Source organism: Euphorbia lathyris, chromosome 2, assembly GCF_963576675.1.
Source record: "Euphorbia lathyris chromosome 2, ddEupLath1.1, whole genome shotgun sequence".
NCBI classification, from domain to species: Eukaryota; Viridiplantae; Streptophyta; class Magnoliopsida; order Malpighiales; family Euphorbiaceae; genus Euphorbia; species Euphorbia lathyris.
The window spans coordinates 22,616,363-22,639,557 of NC_088911.1; the positions used below are offsets into that span (position 1 = coordinate 22,616,363).

Sequence of the window (23,195 nt, forward strand, 5' to 3'; positions counted from 1 at the left end):
GTTACTACAACACAATTATCAGTTACGCTTTTAATTGAGCAGTTACTGCCATCATAATTACCAGTAATGCTTTTAATTGAGCGCCACCATAATTATCAATTACCTTGATTATCTTGGCCATACCAGATCCGTCCACTACTATCGGAGAACTACCGTAACCACCTCTACCACCTGCATCATTGACAAGCCAATTAGCATCCCTAATATGAGGTTTGCATCTAGTCTAGACAATCATTCAAACAAAGGACCAGTTGAGATCAAGATGATTAACACTAAGATCTTTATCGGCACCGTTGTTCCAGCATTCTCCTCATCTTCTAACAACTATTCAAAATTACTTGATAATGTTCTAGATGAACAAAAATGAACATTTATGCAAGAACTAAAAGAAAAGAAGAAACTTGTGAGAGGACAAGACAAGACAAGACAAGTACAGAACTTTTATCATTTTTGAACGCTAAGTGTTTGTATCTCAATAAAATCTCTTTTCAATTTGATGCCTACTTATTAATGCTATTATCAATAATAACCCAAAATTAGGAATCACCATAAATAAGGAATTTCTGTTTTACCCCAAATATTTTAATATTTCATTAGAAGTATTAATATTCTTATTTGTTATAAGAAAAGGAGTCATTCAATTTTGATGATGAGTTATTGAGCTACTAAGGCCTATATAAAATCAGTCTACCCCATACCAAATCACCACTTTTTATCCTCTATATAAGCAAAATCAAAAGCTTTCAATCACAACTCTTTTGGTGTGACAAAATAAAAAAATAATAAAAAAATAGAGATGAGGTGCTTAATTATTATTTTTATTTTTATTGAAGCACTAATTTTGCAGGTTCATGCAATTAATTTTGCTAAAACAAATGGAACCAATTTCGTCGCCAATAATAAACCATTTTACTTAAATGGTTTCAATGCATATTGGATGATGTACATGGCTGCTGATCCTTCTACAAGAGTTAAAGTCACTTCTGCATTCCAACAAGCCTCTAAATATGGGATTAATGTTGCTAGAACTTGGGCTTTTCGCGACGGTCCTGAAGATAGATCCTTGCAGACTTCTCCGGGTTCCTACAACGAGGCTATGTTTAAGGTATATTATAAAACTGGGTTTTAAGAATTCCTTATGAAACTACCAGTAGGATACGGGCACATCGAGCTATGAAGGACCTTATTTTTCACTTAAAAAAAGCTCTTTAAGGCTAGAACCAAGCTTAAGTTAGCTCCTTAAGTTCGTCCCTCTCCCCGAGAGTTACTTCACTAACTTTCAGACAGACTAATCTTTCCTTTCCCTTCCTAGACTTGGCTAGCGTTACCGAAAAACCGAAAGCCATCTTCTCTAAATCACCCATATTTGTTTATTAAGGTTGATTTTTTTTTTTTTTTTTTTTTGAAGGGGTTAGATTTTGTGATATCAGAAGCTAAGAGGAATGGGATTTATATGATACTAAGCTTGGTGAATAACTTCGGAGACTATGGAGGCAGACCACGGTACGTAGAGTGGGCAAGAGAACGTGGCCAAAATTTGACGAGCGACGATGATTTTTACACAAACCCTCTTGTCAAGCAATTTTACAAAAATCATATCAAGGTATACTTAGTACTTACTGTATTAATACGTGACAATTCACATTTCAAGTTGTACAAATTACATCTTAAGACCAAGCCACGACCCATGGGCAAAGGTAGGAGGGCACGGAATGCTCCTGCTGCTGGGAATCATCCCTTTTAGGAGTGATTCTTCCTCTTGCCAGAGGTGGAGGACACTATTGTGGTGCAAAAACACTTCAATAAAAAAGAAGGGTTAGGCTTTTTTTTTTATCCTTCAAGAGCCAAAATAACGTCATTTTGACTTGACTACAGAGATGTAGATAGGGAGTTTGGGGGTGTTGAAGCATCCCGGTCTCCGGGAACTACCCCTGTCTCCACAAAAGGAGAATGCTAGGAGTGCAAATTTGCACCCCAAATTTTGAAGTTTGTATTCGCTTATACTTGGGGTAGTGCTAGAAAAATTTGTACCCGATTCTCTAATGGCGGTTGACTCCGCCACTGGAACAAGTCACCGAAAAAACTCTAGAGAAATTTTAGCTACTGAAAATACCAGTGTCGCCCTAGATCTGCCTCTACATAATATTTATATCAAATTATTAGTTTAACGTACGAATAACATAGTATACTTATAATACAGTTTCTCTACATATTTACCCAAAAAAAAAAAAAATGCAACACAAGATTATATTGCAATTTGAATTTTGTAGCACGTACAGATAAATATACAATTTTTCCTATATCAAAAGCAATCATAAGAATTATTAGTGTCACGGTTGTTTTAATTTTTTTTTAATTATTATTATTATTGATTATGTATATAATATATGCAGACTGTGTTGATGAGAACGAACACAGTAACAGGAATGGCATACAAAGATGATCCGACCATCTTTTCATGGGAACTTATCAATGAACCTCGTTCTAATGACATTTCCGGTGTTCCAATTCAGGTCTCTTTCCTAATTTCGCATAATAGGACAAATTATACTTATGATCCTTCAACTTTGACTTTACTTTCGTTATGGGCTTATACCTTGGCACCCCTTAAAATTGTCATTTTTTCTTCAGTTTGCCCTTAACTCAACAAATGTAACACTTGGTACCCTTTATGTGCTTATATGGCATTACGACACATTTTGCATTCATTCCAATACAGTTTCTGCATCATGATGTGAACCGCATTGCAGGCTGGGTGAATATGTAGATTTGTATAATTTGTTGCATATATAGTTAAGAATATATGGAGGAAATTTGTTTGGCTAGAAAAAGAGGCGATGAAAGTCAATTACTTGTTTTTAGTGACCAAAGCAACTCAATCTGTTATATATGGATATAAAGTATGCAAGAAACGTGTCTCCAAAACTTCCTTTCTTTTTCGTATATTATCAGGCATCTTTCTTCCTTTTTGGAATATTTTGATTTCACATGATACTTGCTTGACGCAATAAAATACCTTTATATATCCAATGGTTGAGATCTCATCTCATCATGTCAAACTCATAATTTTGATTTGTTTCAGGACTGGATTGAAGAAATGTCATCATACTTAAAATCAATAGATAGCAATCATCTATTGGAGATAGGGCTAGAAGGTTTTTATGGGGACTCAAAGAAGCAATTCAATGCTTATGCTTATCTGGTTGGAACTGATTTTATCTCCAACAATCAACTCCCTAACATTGATTTTGCAACTATTCATCTCTACCCCGAGACTTGGTAATAACATATCCATCCTCCATCACAACATGTAACAAGAGCGCTAATCATATCATATTAGTCAATTTCATAACGCTAATGAGACTCCTTTAAACTTACTTAAAATCATCTATTAGCCCTCAATTTGCTAAAGTGGTTACAGACAGACCCTTTGAATTGAGGGTTAATCCTATCACTTTAAGTAAGTTTAGAGACTAACAAGATATCTGCAAATTGAGAAACAAGATATCTATTCCGCCTATAATTGAAATTGACTTTAGAGACTAATTGATCCATGGTATGGCAGGATGCCAAACTCAAGTGAAGAAGAGCAGTCAGCATTTGTGGATAAGTGGATCCAGAGCCATGTAGAAGATTCAGGTTCAGTGCTGAAGAAACCACTTGTAGTTGGGGAATTTGGAAAGTCATTCAAGAATCCTGGATACAGTTTGGAGAACAGGAACAAGTATTTCCAGAAAATCTATGATGCAATATTTACCAGTGTTAGAAGTGGAGGCCCATTTTGTGGTGGCCTTTTTTGGCAACTCCTGGCCCAAGGAATAGACAATTTAGGTGATGGTTATGAGATTATCTTGGAGGATTCCCCATCTACTGCTGCTATTATTGCTCAACAATCTCAAAAGCTATCATCTATGTTATGAAAAATCTAAAATGGGATTGTTATGATAAATTTTATGAAAAAATGGAGTAGATTATTACATGATAAAGAAAAAGATCAAAAATTATATAAATTCAGCTTAGCTTATTCCACTGATTACTACTTTTTTTTTCCTACCTACATCTCTTATGCATCTCTGATCATCTTTTTTCCCTTTTCACTAGTTGATAATGATAATTATAATTTTAAAAAAAGAAAAAAAAAACATTCCTATATGATGGTACCGTCCTTTATGATGGCGTTTTTCAACACCACAGCTATTCCTGATCTAATGTAGAATCCGTCGGATGGTCTTTCTGCCTCTTCCACATGCTGCAGTTCAAACCGAAGAGGAGATCAATTAGTTATGTCATCAAACACAAACATTGAACAGGTCTCCTTATATGTTAGGGAGTCAATGTCACAAAATAATAGATCAGGCAGTGTTGTTACTTACATCCTTGTTTGCTATGACCACATTCTTCCCAATTCTTGCATTCTTGTCAATTATGCAATTCCTACATGATTTGGATCAATATTATCATATAAACAAATAAAGGTGCTTGGATGTTGTAAACCTATGTTTATTCACTCACATAATCTTGGTATCTTGTCCAACGCCTATCGGAACTTTTCCTTCGGCTAAAGAGGCTGCTATCTCTGCCTCAGTTTCATAATAGTCAGCACCCATCATCATTGTATCCTGCATGTAAAGAAGCAGAAACATCTTCGATGAGCTCTATTTCCATATTAAAGTTCAGTTTGTCATTCCAAATACAAGGATGTTAGGACATGGAATACTTATTACCTTCAGCTCGACACCATATTCGAGTCTTGAGCGGATCCCCACAATGGAATGATCAACGCTACACTCCCTCAAGAAGCAGCCGTGTGAAATTATAGAATCCTTCACCTATGGTAAGAGTAACTGTATTAGCTCAGCACATAACATAGCCTCAAGAATGCTTATGTTAAGCAAGAAAACTGAATTCATACCCTGCATTGCTCTATCTTAGTTGGTGGTAGAAACCGGGGACATGTGAAGATTGGCTTGAGTGGATCAAAGAAGTGAAACCTGGGCGGCTTCGAAAAGATGGAGAAAGGAATGATAGCTTATAAATCTCTCGTTTTGCCTGAGAACAATACTATATTCAAACTTAAAAGAGAACTACCTGATCTGTTAAAGCCAAGTTGGCATCAAAGAAAGATTTTATTGTTCCAATATCTTCCCAGTAGCCATTGAATAGGTATGCCTATCATGAAATGAACAACTCACAAATCAGCAGTTTGAACTAAAATGGAAATATTTGCTCGTTCAAGTACTCCTTCAGGCACAATCTCACAATTCACATCAATATGTTGATGTAAACAGTGCCAGAAAGTGTCATAAACTTGATTAATATACGGCCTTCAGCTCTATAATTGAGTAAACTATAAGATAATATTAGAACATTTACCTGAACATTATAATCTTTTGCAGCCAATGGAATAATTTCTGATCCAAAATCGTTCGCTGTTGGATAATGCCACCTAAGGTACCATACCAAAGACTAGTACATCAGCCTTCCTTACTTGAGAGGTAATGTGTTACAATGGAAAAGCAATACTTCCCATTAACAAAAGGTTTCAATATTAATCCACTTATAAAGCAGAGAGATAAATCATCAGTACTTCAGGCTACAAAAGCATTTCAAGCTACCAATCCCGAACTGTCACTTATGAGAAGGAATCACATGCCACAATCTATGAAAAGCTCAAAAAAACCCTGGCATATGATTCTTAAAGCATTTTTCTCATCCCACTATATGGATATATTAGTGGAATAAGTTCATATGATTGATGGTTCCATGATACCATACTCGAATTACTTTGGTCGTATTTACTACTATTATTGACAACATAAAAGGGGAAAAGCAACATATTCTAGGTCGGTTTTGTTTTAAGAGAGATCTAAATTACCTGAGAAGTTTTAGTAGAACATCTGTCTTGAACATATATATACCCATTGATGCAACATAAGGGAGTTTCTTTGCTTCTGAAGCAGATAATCCTAGGGCAGTTGTGTCTACTCTCTGTGGCAGCCAAAATCGTCAATTAGCTGTTATTCTAAAAATGAAAAAATTAAGCTTATGCTAAATTTCTGCTTACTATCTCATTAAGCAGAAAAAAAAAAGATTAATTAACAAACCATAGATTTCAAATTTTCACCCTTGGGCTTCTCAAGGAATTGCCTGATCTGTCCTGTTTCATCAATCTTTATCAACCCAAAATCTGAGGCACGACTGCAGTTAAGAAGGAAGAAAAATATTTTTCATAGAACAGATCAAATTCAAATAACTTTTTGCAGGTCAGAGCACAATCTTGAATAAAACTTGAACAGATATTGAAAGTGAAAGGCAGTAGTAAATTCAGTAGAGGATGAAAAAACCATGCTTAGATTTAGCTACCTGTCATCAACTGGGAGACAAGAGACAGATATGTCAGCACCTGAATCAATGTGCTTCTGTAGATACAGAGCATTTACTATCGTGTGAGTGAGGGCGAAAAATAAAATAAACAAACCAAATTGATAATTAAGTTAGAAATGGAGTTTCAACCTGCAAAAAGTCCATGTAATCCATTCGATATAGATGATCGCCGGACAGTATAATAATGTTTTCAATGTGGCTATGCTTAGTGTCCTACAAAAGTTTCCACAATCGTAGTTCAGAATACATAAAACCAAATGCCAATAAGCTAACGTATTACGAAATGTGATTAAGCTTCATTTTGCATCAGCACTACATTTCCCCATACCTCAAACAACCAGATAAATTGTCTTACAGCATCAGCTGTTCCCTGAAACCACTTCTTTCCAGATTCTCCCGGCGTTTGAGTAGCTGCTAATACCTGCAGTGTCGAACTAAGCAAAATTACATGCACAGGCAAAAAGGTAGCCACGAAATGTAAATAGACTATGGTCTCTATTATGAGATTCAAACCTCAACAAATCCATCACCAAAGTTTACACCGTTCCCCGAATTATATGTTCGAGCAATATGGCAGTTAAGAGATTGAGAATTGAACTGTGTAAGGATGTAAATTTTGTTGATTCCACTGTTAATGCAATTACTCATTGGGACATCAATCAATCTATAACACCCCCCAATAGGAACCTGACATGTAATCAAGAAATCTGTAAGTCCATCGACAAGATTTCAATTAATACTTATCTAATCAAGTTAGCTTACAGCGGGTTTAGCCCTTCTGCGAGTGAGAGGAAAAAGCCTTGTTCCAGCTCCACCACCGAGAATGATAGAGGCAACAGTTTTTGGGTCTGCATCTGGTTTTCCAATCACTTGTGGCTGCTGGTAATTCTATATTCCAGTACAAAATTAGAGCCAAATGCATAAGACTTCAAATTTGAAAGCATAATCAACCAAAATACTCATTCAAAAACCGTATGCAATTACCATATAATCGTTAGTAACATCAGCTAGAACAGAAGTAATAGAGAACTTTGTGGTAGACTTGTACATTTTCCTTGGAAAATTGATCTTTCCTAATTGAAAACCAGAAACTGAACATTGTGAATGTCCAATGCTGATCACATTTTGGCCAAGGAATGAGGATGAAAGACACATATCGTAATGAGATGAATGTATCCCAGAAGAAGATAATGACATGAATCCTTGTAAACCAGCCACTGCCATTTTGATTCCCAGCTTCAATTCCTTAGCAGCTTTTTCTTACTGCAATTCAAAAATGAAAATAAATTGATAGTGCCAACAGGAATGTGCCGATGATCAACCCCCAATTATTCCACAAAACCAAATACAGCCTATCAAAATGTGATGATCTGAATCTACGTGCATGAAGATGAGATAAAGACCTTACTCGAATTGTACAAAATTTAACGAGCTAATCAATAAAAAAACGAAAACCGAAGAAAAAGGATTCAGAAAATTAAGCAATTACATTTATAAATTACAATAAATTTGGGGTTTTGAGTTGCCTCAAGATGGAGCAAAGAATGGCAGCAGCACAAAAACCATAACCATCACCGTCTTTTGTGTCTCCTAAATAAAATATTAAAAGTAAAAAAGCAATCAAAGTTAAGTTATCGAGATTCGCAGCAACTTAGAAAAAAAGCCGCCCCACGATCACATTCCCATTTATGCGATTACGAAGTCCATCGTACGCCAAGAACGTAGGTTTTTCCCTCTTCTCGGGGCTTCTGTTTCAAATTCAATAACGTACTACATGTGCATTTGCAGATTATTATTATTATTTTAATCTATAAAGATTCAGACCTCTCAAAGCTCCATCATTCCCAATAAGAGCTAAAAAGGGAATTAATGACTTACCGATTCTTGATATCCACTCTCATTGCTTCCTTTTTAAGAGAAATTCCATTAAAAATTGAACTTTTCACGTTCAGAGAAAGCCGACTAACAATGATAATGGATTCGTTGAAATTGATTTTTGGAGTCCGATTTTGAAGAGCGAAAAGAAGGGTCGATTAGTTTATAGAATAACGGCCCAGGAGAATCTCCGCAGTTTCCAAATGTTGAAAAGAAGCGGGTAATTCAGACCTAAGTTTAACGGATACCCAGATAATCCAATTTTTAAACCAATTTCTATACTTTTTTTTTTGGTATATTGCTTTAATTTGTATTTCGAGGATGTTTTCTTTTTTAACATTAATTACATGCTAAATTATTTCTTCCTAAACTAAAAAAAAAACATGCAAAGCCTTTATCATACTTTATTGATTAAGTAATCATGGGTTTTTTATTTATTTATTTGATAGAGATGTAATAATTCAGTCACTGACTGACTAGTACCAGAAAAAAGATCGAGAATTTCTAAAAAGCAAATAAATCTTCTGAGGATTGATGCAATTTTTTACCGTTATAGTTAGCTTTTACTAATCATAAACTGTTGCTGATTAAAAAAAATTGTACTTTTGGCTATGAATATACACTAAAATAATAAAATGCAAATGAGATACAACACTCCAATAACTGCTTAATTACATGAATTTTATCATTAAGTCAAATCTTCAATCCAAATATCACAAACACTCCAGCTTGACTGAATAATTTCCTGCAACTACCCGAATTATATTGAAATTTTTGGCACCACACCCTTAGCTGAGAAGGGTTTTGTTGGTTTTAGTGATATGTTATGTATTTGCATGCAAGCAAGCAATGGAAAAGAGGGGAAATTAGCAAAGAAAACTAGAACAAAGCCTGACTAGCTGTACATAGATACATGTGTAAATACATTTGGAGACTGCTATATCCGAAAAATTTACTTATCGATTCGGAGATTATTACATAGATATCTTAATTCGGGTCTTGCATCCATCCAAGTTTTGAATTTTGTTTCACTTGGTTTAGAACTATATAGGTAGGATCTGAATGTAATGAGAAAGAAGTACCGCCTGCAAATGGACAAACACACTTGTTACAAAAATATGTCTGCTACCTTCATAATTCATGCACATTAACATTAACAAACTGAGCTGCACCAACTCTGTTCAGTTACAATTACAAAGGAAATATTGCGAGTCTGTTCAAGTTAATCGTACTGAATGAAAGACAAACTATGCATTATTAAGCACATTTTTGTTGAAGGCGGAGCATTAAATTAACCTACTAAGCAAATATGGAAGATTGAATAGCAAAGGTGTTTGAATTTACCGTAATGCCTTAATGCCCATATCCCTGAGGTGCACGTGTTGTTCGTCATCATCGTCGGGATAATTTCTGAGTTTCTTATTGTAATATAGAATGTCATCACGTAAATGCCCGGCACCTCCACACCTGTAAAACGGAGGAACAACTTCAGCACTCGAAATTAAATTACAAGAACAAGGACCAAGTAGAAATGAAATCAAAACAGAAAACTACACTGAACCACCAAGGAAAGTCTACAGCATGATTCATGATCAAATTCTTTATTTTTATTAGAAAAGCAAAAAGCCTGTCACTTGGCAAGCCTTGATTATCACTTAAGTTCTTATTTAGTTAGTACAAGAAAAAGGAAAGAAAAGAAATTTGCATACTTGTCAATAACGTTGTCGACATCTGATTTGCTTTTTGGTCCATGCATGAGAACTCTTGTAAGACTTAGTATGTCACGGTAATCACCCATCTTGAGTGTTTCTTCATGAGATGGTTGATGCGGCAAGTTCTCTTCGACCACAGGAACTGAGTCTTTACTAATCACTGTTTGTGGAACGGCTGTAGAGGTTTCCTCTACCCCAAGTCTAATACAAGTGATTGCCATTGCATAGGCAACACCACCAAATCCGGTATGGGAAACAAAGAGGTAACTCCCTGCAGAGCTAGAAAGGAAGGATTACTTCAGTATTGCATTATTCCCACAATTAAAGAAACAAGAATAAAATTTGAAAAGCAGTGGAGGATAAGTAGGAACAATGTAAAGTCTAATATCTTGGCAAACGATAACACAAAAGAAAATTATTCAATTTTCTTCCAACAAGGATCTCAAAATCCTTCTGAAAAGGAAATTGCTTATTACAGTTTTATTCAAAGGATTATAGACATGTGGAGATTACCAAACTTGATACCAGACTACCAAAGGGTAAAATGAACTAATTAGATTCCATGTGGTATAAAACTGTAATTAATTCACAGACAGAGATATATGTAAAACTTTGTCTGCAGCAGAAAGTGGTTGACAAGATGATGCTATATGAAGGCTGATTCTTTTTTCAGATAATGTTTGCCCTTTTTTTAGTGCTTACCAAATTAGACCTCATTTTTTTTTAAGTCCAGAAACAAAAAAAATTATTCTTGAGCTGATTAATGAAATAAATCAATTACCCATAGTCTCTATTAGATACTACTATGCAACCAATTCAAGTACTAGTTTAACAATTCTGTGAGCTGATAGTCTGGTTATTTTACGTTTTTCGAACATTATAGCAGCTTTATGAGCAATAGGATAAGGGAATAAATAAAGACACAATTACCATATGAACTGGAAAGCTAGAATGAGAATTCGAAATCTGCTACTATTGTACAAAGGACATTCACAGCTAGACAATTATTAATTTTTCTCATAATTTTTAACATGTGATCCGGGGAAATTACGAGACAGAAATATAGCATTCATCTGGTTTTTGAGTCTGGAACCACCGCTAAGCACAGATATTCGAACTACTATGATCATTTAATTCATAAAATATCCCAATCACATTCTAACTGCTGTGATTATTCAACTAATTACTCAGTAGAAGAAAAAGAATACACTACTGTCATTTCGGTAGTAAAAGATTGGAGTTGATACTTACTCATCTTTACAATATTGGATTGCATCAACGTCAGAAGCCAAAGCCTCTCTCTCTCGAGTCAATGGTATTCTCTTGTAGGTTATTACATAACCCTCATCTTTCAGAGCAGCATAAACTTCAGCTGGTGTCTTCACATCATCGACAAAAATGTTTTCCCAGTATCCTATGACACAGGACTGATTTGTTGCTGGATTATACTCTTCACGATGTAAAAGCATTCTACCTCCTGATTCTCTCACCTCAGATATTATATCTTCTTTAAGTCGTGCCTCCATATGCTCCACCTGTATAATAGTTACAAGAGAAAAAGAAAAGGAGGGTAAGCATAATATGCTCATCAACTAACTGGTTCTCCAAATGAAATTAGTCAACAGTGACACACCAATGGACCAGTAATTCCAACATGCTTGAGTGTATCAACAGGTTTATGTAGCTCCCTAAGGACAAATGGTGTTCCGTTGATGTAAACTACCGCTTCTTCTCTGAGATCAGTCAATATCACTTTCCGTGCAAGTGAACCTTCTACCTTGGGCTTCGCGCCTAAATATGCTAGCATCTCTTTAGCACCAGCAATTGTTGGTGTCGCCATGCTATACACAGGGTATTGATCCACCTGGTGCATAAAGAAAATTAGGGTCAAGGACAAAGTTCCATAAAAATGTATAGCCTCTTTCTAGATACATAACTTTGTGCTCTTACTAAGTTAGCAGAAGGGCAGAAGTAAAACCAAAATATGATGAATATAATATAGGTATAAGTGATCAAGTTAATCAAAATGGTCTAGAACTGAGTCTATTACACAATGATCCACCATCAAGAAAACATGCATAAATATATGCACAATGGCCAAGCAATACAAAATCAGGTTGCTCCTGTCCAGAGTAAGTAGGTGGAGAACATCTAATCTGGCTTACATCTAATTTGAAGTAATGTGTTTTGTAACTCTAATATAACGAATAAAACATAGCAAGTGTTGCAGGATGCTAGTTCAACTTATATACAAACAAACAAGCACACATCCTTCTCACGGCTTTAATGTCAGAAAGTACTAGGCAAACCTTGTAAACGTGTGGTGCTCCATGAATTTGAATGTGACTGGAAGTTCTTTGTCCAGGAAAGAAATACATTTTAAGTATAGAGCCTGTTCCCAGAACTGAACCATTACGGGCCTTGATAGTTGCCTCCATTACTGCATCTCCATGCTGGGATTCCTGTGGTGCTCTCAACTCCTCCTGCATTCAATAACACATGCACCTAAATACAAGTTACAATAATAAAGAAAGGGAATTTAAGAAAATATTTAGGAGATTAGTCCTGAAGTTGTCAAATAAGCAAGCAGAAGAAACTATACCGGGATGGTGAAAAATCTCCCAGGCCTTAATCTTATGCTCCATTTCATTGCTTGGACCTCAGGCCTTTGATGCAACCAACACTTAAACGTCATCCTCGATTCTCCTTGCCCACAAAATCCATCAAATGCTTCACTTCCAAGATAAGCTGCAAAAGTAATTAAACGAAAATAGCGCTCCAGGTATTCAGCACCCCGGTTCAATGCCACTCTCCTCACCCTTGGCTCAACATGCTGTTGGTTGACAACCTTTCTGTAGTGCAGAACAGCTTGTCGTAGGTTCTGCAGTGCAGAGCATCTATCAATGATAGCATCTAAGGTCTCCCGGCATTCGACCCCATTTTCAAATACCCTTGTTATTTTCCATAGCAGCAATATATCATCTATGCCAAAAGCATGACCTTGCTCTCTTTCAGCTTTTACTCTGCTAACGCTAACAGGTACCGAGGCAGCATTTTCCTCACCACTTGAGCTGCCACTATCCACCTCTTCATGGGTCATATCATCAACTAGGACTCTAAATGGTCTACCATAATCTATCCTCAGTTTCAGAAGGCAAGCAATTACAGTGCCAGTGGTTGTCCTTCCCCTCCCCATCTGCAAGTATTACAGAAAAAAACAAAAAACAATAAGAGAAAAAAAAAATTAACAAAACAAGACAGCTGCAAACTTCAAGCAAGTGGAAGAAGATTCACATGCAAATGTATCACTGCAGCAAAAGGAGGAAAGAACTGACCTGGCAATTGAAAACAAAAGCAGCATCCTTTGAAGCAGAAGCAATATTTACTGCTAATGTGTCGAAATCTGAACTTTTTGGCGCTTTACCATCTGTGATTGGCACACGTGCATACTGAATGGGGAATCCATCAACCTCTAGGCCCTTAAAGACTTCCAGAGGAGTCTTAATGGAATCAGAACTAACATGCTCCCAAGCATCAAAAATTTGCCCATCCTCTGTTTCATGAATGACCATTATAGCACCTCCATATCGTCCAGCTTCTCGTAAGATATCTTCCTTCAATCGAGCTTCCATTCTCTCCACTCTCTGACGCTCAATCCCCTAAATGTATGAAACATATCATCAGTTTCGCCAACTAAAACCCATGGAACTTGAGAGAGAAATTAAGGACACAACACAAAATGGGAAAATCACTTAAAAATGGAGCAACGTCCATCTAGAATATCAACAATCTGCAAAGCTCTCTAGATAAATCATACACAAAGGTCGTGCACCCACACTCAAACATAGGTTACTTGATTTCGATTAGAGTCGATACTTCCTCCATTTTTAAGAAGAAAAAGTAAAGCAATTAATCAGTATTCACCCAATGCTTTCACCCTCTGCGCCCCCAACAATCATGCACATACCCACGTTGAGCTCAAAAATAATTAAGAAATGCTCATAAAATAACTCCTCTTATGTGTATCTGGATACACACATGTTTGTGCATGAGAGTGTAATACCTCGACATTTAAGAATGCAATAGCGCAAAGGCATGGAATGGCATGTCTCTTACATGTGCCTATAATTCCTAGGATAAGAAAATATGAACACTAAAATGTAGTCCCAATTAGGACATTGCAAACAGTCAATTCACTCCATTTTAAGATCCTGTCACTGCATTTTCAGAAATAATTTACAATATACAGGTTATGATACTTCTGGTGCCATAATGTAGTAGTGTGGAACAACAGGAAGCTACTGTTGAAGGATAAGTTAACTCTCAGTGACAAGCACCTCCAAATTTCCTTTAACACTGAATAACTTTGTGATCTAAAAGAAAATTGATAATGTTTACCGTGTACTCGAGCATGTTCTTGTAGGGTCTTTCAACCTCACGGAGCACAAATGGTTTTCCATTGATGTAGATAACAGGTTCTTCTCTCATATTATGCCAAAAAACAGGGTGACCGCCTTTGCAGCTACCAATCCTACTAATGACAGAGAGAATACCATCAACAGTAGGATTTGCGACACCATAAACAGGAAATCCAGGAACTTCTCTGAAGTTAGGAGCACCATCTACCCTCTCTGGTAAACTTGGATTTTGACAACCAGGGCAGTGGTCACTCTTTAAAACAGTTTGACTTCCAAGAACCTCCCCGTTTCTTAAAGCAGCCACAATGCCCATCTCACGAGGGCGTCCATCAGCAGATTCAGCAATTTTCATCAGAGAGGGCTTCACACTTGCATATCCAAGAGCACCCATTGGATCTCTCCTGAGCAACCTGCAAAAAGGAATAATCATGTCAAAATAAGTTCTCAGTGATCTACAGTTAAGGAGATAAAATAACAGTGTCGGCTGCCAGTTTTTACTGGGGAAAAAATGTTCAACAGAAACATTATCAGAACAGTAGATATGGGCAGGTGAAGCATGTTGGAATATTTTACAATGAAGCAGGCATTTAAAAATCAATGATATCAAACATGAAATGTAAACAGCAAGCAGACATAAAACTCACTGAGTTTCCTAACAAGGAATTCAAGATAATACAGCATACCATCTTAATGCATTGAAGACAAGTTAGGAGTGGTACCTATGAAGGATAACATAAAAAAATGACATTTAAGGTGGTCTGGCATGTTCAACCTGCCAACGAACAGATCCATGTGTATATGTGATAAAATGATAAAATAGCAGTAACTACTGTCAAGGAGGGAAAAGGAAGACCAATACTGACTTAGATGACAGCAGTCAACACATGATCTCCAAGTACTAGCTCTTTCAAGAGTTCTTATAATCAACAGGACTGAATGGAATAGAAGGATACACATAGCGGACCTCTAACTCATCACATTAAGAATTGCTTGTATAAAGAACATATAAAATATACTATTAATACATATATTATGTTATCTAACATGTACTATCTTATGTTGTTCTTGTTGCTGTTGTCCATACAAGTGTAATACATGGTTGGGTATGAGAGTTTGTCCACCCTATACACTGCTACAGTATTTAAGAGAAGATTTCAGAGAAACCATAGCAAGTATTACATGCAGATAAATAAACTATGTACAGGCTTTACCAAGTTATTGTATAAAAAGGACCGTGAATTTTTAAATTATACAACAATCCATGAACAGTAAACTGCATTAAGTTGGTGGAGTTCAGACTACAATACTAACCTTAGCAGCTATGAAGCACGGAAACTCTTCATGACATACGTTTCTCCGTTTCCGGCAGATGTGGGAAACAGAAACTGATACGAAACGTTTCCGGACACATTTCCATAATTACCCAAAATATGAAACGAGTCTTTCAATTTTTAAAAAGTTTTCCCTACCTATTTCGATTAAAATTCTGGAAATTCAAACTTTCTATTTTGCAATTCCTATTCAATCTAAGATTAGAAAAATTGAAACTTCCAATTTGAGAGATAATTCCTTCCTTGTATCCTCCAATTTTAAGAACTTGCCCATATTTTTTTCTCCTATAATCTCTGTCTCTTGAATCTCGATTGAGCTTGAACTTTCTTCATCTTGTTCTTCAATCTTGTTCCTTTAATGTATTATTATATTTTTAATATTTATAAATATACCCCTATATTTTTAATATTTACACGTTTCCGTTTCCTATGTTTTTCAGAAATTATGTTTCCCAGTATCCGTTTCCGTATCAGTTTCCATTTCCGTGCAACATAGCTTAGCAGTGATCATTGAACTAACACCCAAGTTAAGTATCAAATGCTCATAATACTCGAACCTCAGAGCCATTTATAATATGCCAGTGCATAAAAACACTTTTCAATTGGAAGTATTTGAAATCCATCACACATACCCATTACCCACTCATACAATTATTATCAGCACGGCACAATAAATTTCTTTACCTGCGAAGTATGCTATACAGCTCAGGTCGCGCCCTCATCCAGTCAGCAAAACTGCTATGTCCAAAAGAACTGGAACGAAGAGCATCTCTTTCTGAATGAATGTACACAGCAAAGCATATGAGAAAGTAATATCTTTCCAAGTATTCCACAAAAAATGAAAGCAATGCCTCTCTCTTCATCTCATCTGGTTGACGAAGAATGCTATTGCGGTAATTGGCGATTGCTTCACGCAAGTTCTGCAATGCAAACATTTTTTTAGGTGAGCCCTAAAATAGAAAGCTTGAAAGAAGATTCTATGATTCTTACAGATCTATACCCAAAAAAAATTTATCATAGAACCATACCTGCATGGAGGCACACTTATCAATAACTTTATCCACTTGTCTTTTTCCTTCTACCCCACCCTAAAGTAATAGAATAATCAATAAAATTTCAAGTATGCCTAGTCCAAAGCTATACTAAAACACATTAGAGATCAATAAAAGAGTAAAGACAACAGTAAGTACCTCTAAAACCCTTGTCAAGCTTCTTATGACTGCATATTCTCCTCTACGAATTGCCTCCTCTGAGTTTGGCAAATTGTCAGCAACAGTAGGACCCGTGTCAAAAATTCTTCCTACTGAATTGGTCCGGGAAATACCTATTTTGCATGAACATAATAGATACAAAATCAAAGATCATAATAGTTAATGCCCTCCTTCCACCTTACAAACTCAAGAATTACCTAAGTCCAATTTTTGTGCAAATGAACACCAAAATTTCCAGTAGCTTATCATGTGTGTGTCATTATTATCTACAATTGCAGTTGAAAATCATGACTGGTTCCCAAATCCTAAATAGCATGCCATAGAGAATACAAGTTTCAGAAGGAAAATTATATCAATTTTATTTTCAACTTTCTTTAAGTTATAGTCTCAGCCCAAAAGTTGAACCATTAGTTTCTAGCTCACATAAATAATCTGAACTCTTCCCTAATTCAATTCCAAACCCATGCTTAGCTTCCTAAGCATAACGACAAAAATGATAAACTTTAAAAATGCTCAAATTAAGCTTATCCCAGAATATATTCAACTGTAAAATGGTCAAGAACTAATGCGTTTTATGCCACAGAGTAATTTCAGCACAGTAGGATTAGACCAAATATATTGTAATATCTTAATTTCAAAAAGGGGTAAGCAATAACGAAGGAAATGGTAGCAATTCAATTCCAAACCAATGCTTAGCTTCCTAAGCATAACGACAAAAATGATCAACTTTAAAAGAAAAGGCTCAAATTAAGCTTATCCCAGAATATATTCAACTGTACAATGGTCAAGAACTAATGCATTTTATGCCACCGCACAGTAGGATGAGACCAAATATATTGGAATATCTTAATTTCTAAAAGAGGTAAGCAATAACGAAGGAAATGGTAGCAACTAGTTAAATCTTATTTAATGACTCCTTTAAAATCGTATTAAGAGAACATTGCATTAACTTTCGCCTTCTTAAAGCATATGGGTTATACATGTTACATCAACAAATATAATCCACTCCAAGCTAAGGATTTGTCCAAACCACCCAGCCTCTAACAATTTGGAAATATGGAACCAATGCATGCTCCAAGACTGCTGCTGAATCCAAGTCCTACATTCTATGTAAACTGTAAAGCCTAAATATGTACCACCAAAATGGGTCTGAATGACGACTTCCTATAGAACATGTTCTGTTGCGAATACCAGTGCATAGTGTGTGCAGAGAGGGAGGCAGATACCAAGGGATCTATTGTGTTGACAAAAGTAATGACCCATTAAACAAGCGGAGTAAGTATGTTACCAGACGCTCCAATGCGATTGAGGTAAACCAAAGTCGCTATGACCATTCCAGTTGTCGTCCGTCCACGTCCCATTTGACAATTAAACATTATTTCTGTGTTCAAGTTTGCTTGATAAATTTTATCAACCTGAAATCCGAAGGAAGAATAGTAGGCTAATACCGTTAGCAAATGGGCGAGAAAATTTTCAAAGAAATCAAATAGGAAACCCTATTATGATAGATATACTGCACTTTATAGCTATTCCATGACACGTGGTCATCAATACACTATTTTACAACTCTATTACCCGTCAGTGATTCATTCACTTTGATTCCACTACATTTCAGACGAAACCTATCTTATTTTTCTTTCTGAAATAATAAAAAAGGGCGGCCCAGTGCATTACGCGTCCCCGCTAAGCGAGGGTCCGGGGAGGGATCCCACCACTCTCTTTCTGAAATAATATTTTGAAGAAAAACACACTCTGAATTCTAGCATGCTGCACATCTCTATTAATTTGATTATTCAATATCAACTTGTTCTCGAGCAGCATGGCAGTAATCCTAAACTTCCAAAGTAGAAATTCAAATTTCAAAAAAACAATTATGAATTTACCAGAAAATAACACATGTTCAGACACTTTGAGCAGGATATATGGTGATTGATATGAAACAGTTTCAATGCCCGCCTCGTATGCAAAAGGACAATAGAGTGATATGATCATTAATGCTACAGGAAACAAGTGCAATTTGGTTTATCTAATACCCTAGGCTTGATCAGAATCTTGCTCCTACATGTTAGTAATATTTAAGTAAAATTAATAATTAGGACCAATTTAGTCTCTTAACCATCTTTTATATGATAACTAGTGCTTTTTCTTTTTTGAAGAAAAAGAAAAGGCAGAAATACAAGTGCACTTAAATATCTTAATCTCAAATAGGATAAGAATCCTACTTTTCATGCAAAATAATAATCAGCTAAGCAAACTTTTACACATGATTTAAAACACAAAACTCACAATGATATCAAAATCTGGTTCCTCTGGTGATTTCTCATCAGTTATGGGAACCCGTTCAAAATCAAACAAGTATCCCTCCATTTGCAGTTCCTCATTTGCCTACACCAAGGAATCGAGTTTGCTACAGCAAGTTAGGAAAATTACAAATCGATAATTTTATTCATCTTCATAATTGAATCATGTCATTCCAATGCATAATCAAATTGGGTTCTATTGATCATGCCTCTAGTGGTGTCTTCACAGAATCAACCGATACTGGTTCCCACTGATCGACCATCTGACCATCAGGCAATTCATCTGTAACAAGTATTTTATTTCCATATCTGCCATATCACCATAAAAAATAAAAAACAAAAACAGTTCATGCAGAGCAAGAACAATTGGCAATAAAACATAAAATAAGCAATAAAACACCAGAGAGAAGCATAGCATTCAGCCAAGGAAACACCTTGCAGCTTCCATCAGGATATCTTCTTTTAAACGAGACTCCATTTGTTCAACCCTAGACCTGTTGATGCCCTAAAACAATACAAAAAATCTCCATCAAATAGAAAAATAATTAAGATATGTACTGCCAATTAGACACATGCAAAAACAAAGAAAGTTTTTGACCAACATATTATTTTTGCAAGGTCTCCTACTTAATTCGAAATTCTCCACGAAAGAGACTCACCAAACTGCATCGTAATCAAATTAAATCACTATGGAAGCTGGACATATGCCCCCAAAACTAAAATCGACCTATAATTTAGCAATTTGTATCAATTGGAATTTGATTCAAGTAAACAGACAAGTGCGAGAATGCATTTTTTGAAAAATTTAGAGAGCAAGGCTAAATGCAACATGTGAAAATGAAAATTTAGCAAATTGCATACCGTATACTCCAGATTGGAGAACGGCCTTTCCACATCTCGTAAAACAAAAGGACGTCCATTAATGTAGACCACCTGTTTTAAGGAGGGAGAAAGATAGAACTCAGAAGCATATAGGTGTTATAAGTTTGCCATTGTCAAAATAAGCATCCCTTTCATTACATATTTCTTCTTCATTAAGTATGATAAATTTACCAATTGGGTATAGCTAAATTGCTACATCTCCACAAATGGAGGTGGGAGGTCATGGGTTCAATACTCAACCTCTTCAAAATTTATCAAAAAAAGAAGTATGATAAAGTTAACAAAGCATTCATTTTAACAAAATTATTTAGGATATGAAAGTTGGAGATAAAAATAGCTACTCAGAATTAATAGATTTTGATTAGAGAAGTTAGAAGTCAAAGAATCAAGCTCACAAGTTTTAGCTAAAAAATGAGTATCCCTATTAAACATACATATACGAACAACAGCATAGACTAATTACATTAACCAGAACATAAAATCGACTAAATTCAATTCTGACATATAGCTTTACCGGTTCCTCCCGAAGGTTAAACCAAAGAACTTGTGCTCCCTTTGTTTCCTTTTGAGCCCCAATATACTTAAGGACATTGCGAATTCCCTCAATTGTTGGAATTGCCACACCGTGCACTGGTAACGTGTCAGCCTGTTACCGGAACCACAAATGTAGAACACCAAAAAGAGAATAAATTATTCCAACCAGATAAGACAAAATCAACAAACATAAACACCAGACCTATCATAAAGCGCAGATAACACGAGAAAGCTAGCAAGCATATACATACATCTCCACTTACAAGGAGTTTCCCAAATTATATTCAGAAGCACTACATTCTACATGGTAGCACAGAAAAACTCTAATAGATACTATTTCAAACCCCCAAAAGAGTAAAATCTAATAGCCTACTATTTTTCCAATAAAAAGCAATCTTCTAGGATATTGTCAACTAAATATAAAGTCAAACAAAGTGCACTAACGCATAGAAACAGAAACACTGAATCAATTGAGCAAGCGTGTAACATTTTCTATTTTACGCATTGTAAATTCCATCAGAGTTTCGTTCTTCCTAATCAATAACGAGTGCTATTTAGCCATTATCTACAGAGAGGTGAAAGGGAAGAAACAGAAATCCCGAATCAGCAAAACCAGAAGGCATTTTCAGATAATGATATCAAAGTACCAAATCCAAAGAAAAGAAAAATACCCGACGGTAATTGGGAGCGCCATCGATCTGAGGAGTAAGTCGCTTGTTTTGACAGCCAGGGAAATGGTCACTCTTAAGAATCGTTTTCTTCCCTAAAACTGATCCACCTCTCAGCTTCATCACCTGCTCCAATTCTTTCGGTATCGACATGGTCGGTTCCTCTTTTTTACAATTTTTACCCTTTTATATATTTCCAATACTACCACTCCAATAACAATTGACTCACACACACTATAATGCACACTCCTAAATTCACAAACTCCAAATTCAACCTTCCCCTCCTACTCTTTCTCCTCTTCTCAACTCAACACTAATTCAATTAATTACAAGCTATAGTCCCAATTCTACATGCAAATGTACGATTAACCCAGTTAAGAATTCTACACCCCTCGAAAGAAAATTGAAGAACTAGGATAGAATTAGCTTAAAACAAAGAAAGAAGCAAGACAAAGAAACTAGAGAGAGTTTTGCAGGAGAAGAAAAGGATAAAATAGAAAACGGTGGGAAAAGAGAACGATAAGGGAGAGAAAGGGACGTATGGGTAGATAATTAAAAACAAAAAAACAGAGAAGACGAAACAGAAAAGAGGTTTTGGGGGTTTAATTAAGCGAAATGAGTTGGTAGAGTGAAATGAGAAAAAGGGTGATCCAGCAGGGTTAGAAATTGAATCATCGTCCCTCTCCTTCCATATCGCTGACAGAGAAACGTGGAATGCGTGTACTAATTTAATTGTCTCTGTTTGTATTTTCTAAAAAAGAGAAACAGAGACAATGTTGGATTGGTTTGGGGATATTCTTTTTTCTGTTGGCTGTGGATGCTAATGCTATAATACTAGTCCGCCCTTCACAATTCGCCACCTACGCCTACCTTACCCTTACCCTTCCCCTGCCCTGCCCTACCCTACCCTACCCTACCCTACTTTACTTCTTCCCCAATTTTCCATTTTGCGTAACTATTTCTGACACGAAATCATAATTTATAGAAATAATCCGATCAATATAGTACTATTATTATTATTATACTATTTATATTATAAAATTTATATTAAAACATATATTTATTTATAATATAATTTTAACACGGTATCTATCGGGTAATAATTTATTCCTTCTTCTTATATTCTCATAACTATTTCTAACACAAGATCACAATTTACAGAAATAAGTTGTTCAATATAGTAAGATTATTATCATACTACTACTTATATTATAAAATCCATATAGAATATATATATATATTGTAATACAATTTTGACACACATCTGTCTTGTAATAATTTAAATTTAATTTCCTTCTTATATTCCCGTACTTATTTCTGACACGAGATCATAATTTACAGACATAATCTGATCAACATAGTAAGATTATTATTATTATACTATTTATATTATAAAATCCATATAGAATATATATTTATTATAATACAATTTTGACATGGTATCTGTTTCGTAATAATTTAAATTTAATTTCTTTTCTTATATTCTCGTAATTATTTTTGACACGAGATCACAATTTATAGAAATAATCCGATCAACATAGTAAGATTATTATTATACTACTTATACTATAAAATCCATATAGAATATATATTTAATGTAATTCAATTTTGACACGCATATGTCTCGTAATAATTTAAATTTAATTTCCTTCTTCTTATATTCTCGTAACTATTTCTGACACGAGATCACAATTTACATAAATAATTTGATCGATATAGTACGATTATTATTATACTACTTATATTATAAAATTTATATATAATATATATTTATTGTAATACAATTTTGACACAAATCTATCTCATAATTATTTTAATTTAATTTCTTTCCTCTTATATTCTCGTAACTATTTCTGACACGAGATCACAATTTACAGAAT

General features: G+C 35.3%; 3 protein-coding genes across 5 annotated transcripts; 1 reads left to right on the forward strand and 2 right to left on the reverse strand.

Moving 5' to 3' along the window:
- Nucleotides 1-688: 688 nt before the first annotated feature.
- Nucleotides 689-3,999, forward strand: LOC136217274 (mannan endo-1,4-beta-mannosidase 4). The gene is made up of 5 exons (XM_066003871.1): nucleotides 689-1,105; nucleotides 1,409-1,603; nucleotides 2,394-2,513; nucleotides 3,083-3,279; nucleotides 3,566-3,999. Exons 1-5 carry the CDS (start codon nucleotides 797-799, stop codon nucleotides 3,918-3,920), a joined length of 1,176 nt encoding a protein of 391 aa, XP_065859943.1. The 5' UTR covers nucleotides 689-796; the 3' UTR covers nucleotides 3,921-3,999.
- Nucleotides 3,913-8,516, reverse strand: LOC136217273 (glucose-1-phosphate adenylyltransferase large subunit 1-like). Of its 2 annotated transcripts, none has more exons than XM_066003868.1 (16): nucleotides 8,263-8,516; nucleotides 7,369-7,647; nucleotides 7,147-7,272; nucleotides 6,898-7,071; nucleotides 6,713-6,805; nucleotides 6,514-6,597; nucleotides 6,364-6,419; nucleotides 6,105-6,198; nucleotides 5,876-5,988; nucleotides 5,374-5,446; nucleotides 5,089-5,169; nucleotides 4,913-4,999; nucleotides 4,725-4,829; nucleotides 4,513-4,619; nucleotides 4,374-4,434; nucleotides 3,913-4,249 (listed from the first exon to the last, which is right to left on the reverse strand). In XM_066003868.1, exons 2-16 carry the CDS (start codon nucleotides 7,606-7,608, stop codon nucleotides 4,148-4,150), a joined length of 1,596 nt encoding a protein of 531 aa, XP_065859940.1. In that variant the 5' UTR covers nucleotides 7,609-7,647; nucleotides 8,263-8,516; the 3' UTR covers nucleotides 3,913-4,147. The 2 variants fall into 2 exon arrangements, with proteins under 2 accessions (XP_065859940.1, XP_065859942.1); XM_066003870.1 differs by lacking the exon at nucleotides 8,263-8,516 and adding an exon at nucleotides 7,874-8,144.
- A 617-nt stretch (nucleotides 8,517-9,133) lies between these two features.
- On the reverse strand, nucleotides 9,134-22,114 carry LOC136217275 (uncharacterized). 2 transcript variants are annotated; one of them, XM_066003872.1, is made up of 19 exons: nucleotides 21,319-22,109; nucleotides 20,628-20,759; nucleotides 20,093-20,164; nucleotides 19,666-19,736; nucleotides 19,441-19,540; nucleotides 19,218-19,316; nucleotides 18,220-18,346; nucleotides 16,911-17,044; nucleotides 16,749-16,808; nucleotides 16,405-16,640; nucleotides 14,370-14,799; nucleotides 13,307-13,630; nucleotides 12,574-13,167; nucleotides 12,281-12,454; nucleotides 11,605-11,835; nucleotides 11,223-11,506; nucleotides 9,969-10,250; nucleotides 9,604-9,726; nucleotides 9,134-9,344 (listed from the first exon to the last, which is right to left on the reverse strand). In XM_066003872.1, exons 1-19 carry the CDS (start codon nucleotides 21,466-21,468, stop codon nucleotides 9,212-9,214), a joined length of 3,756 nt encoding a protein of 1,251 aa, XP_065859944.1. In that variant the 5' UTR covers nucleotides 21,469-22,109; the 3' UTR covers nucleotides 9,134-9,211. The 2 variants fall into 2 exon arrangements, with proteins under 2 accessions (XP_065859944.1, XP_065859945.1); XM_066003873.1 differs by lacking the exons at nucleotides 9,134-9,344; nucleotides 9,604-9,726 and having other exon boundaries at nucleotides 10,038-10,242; nucleotides 21,319-22,114.
- Nucleotides 22,115-23,195: the final 1,081 nt, after the last annotated feature.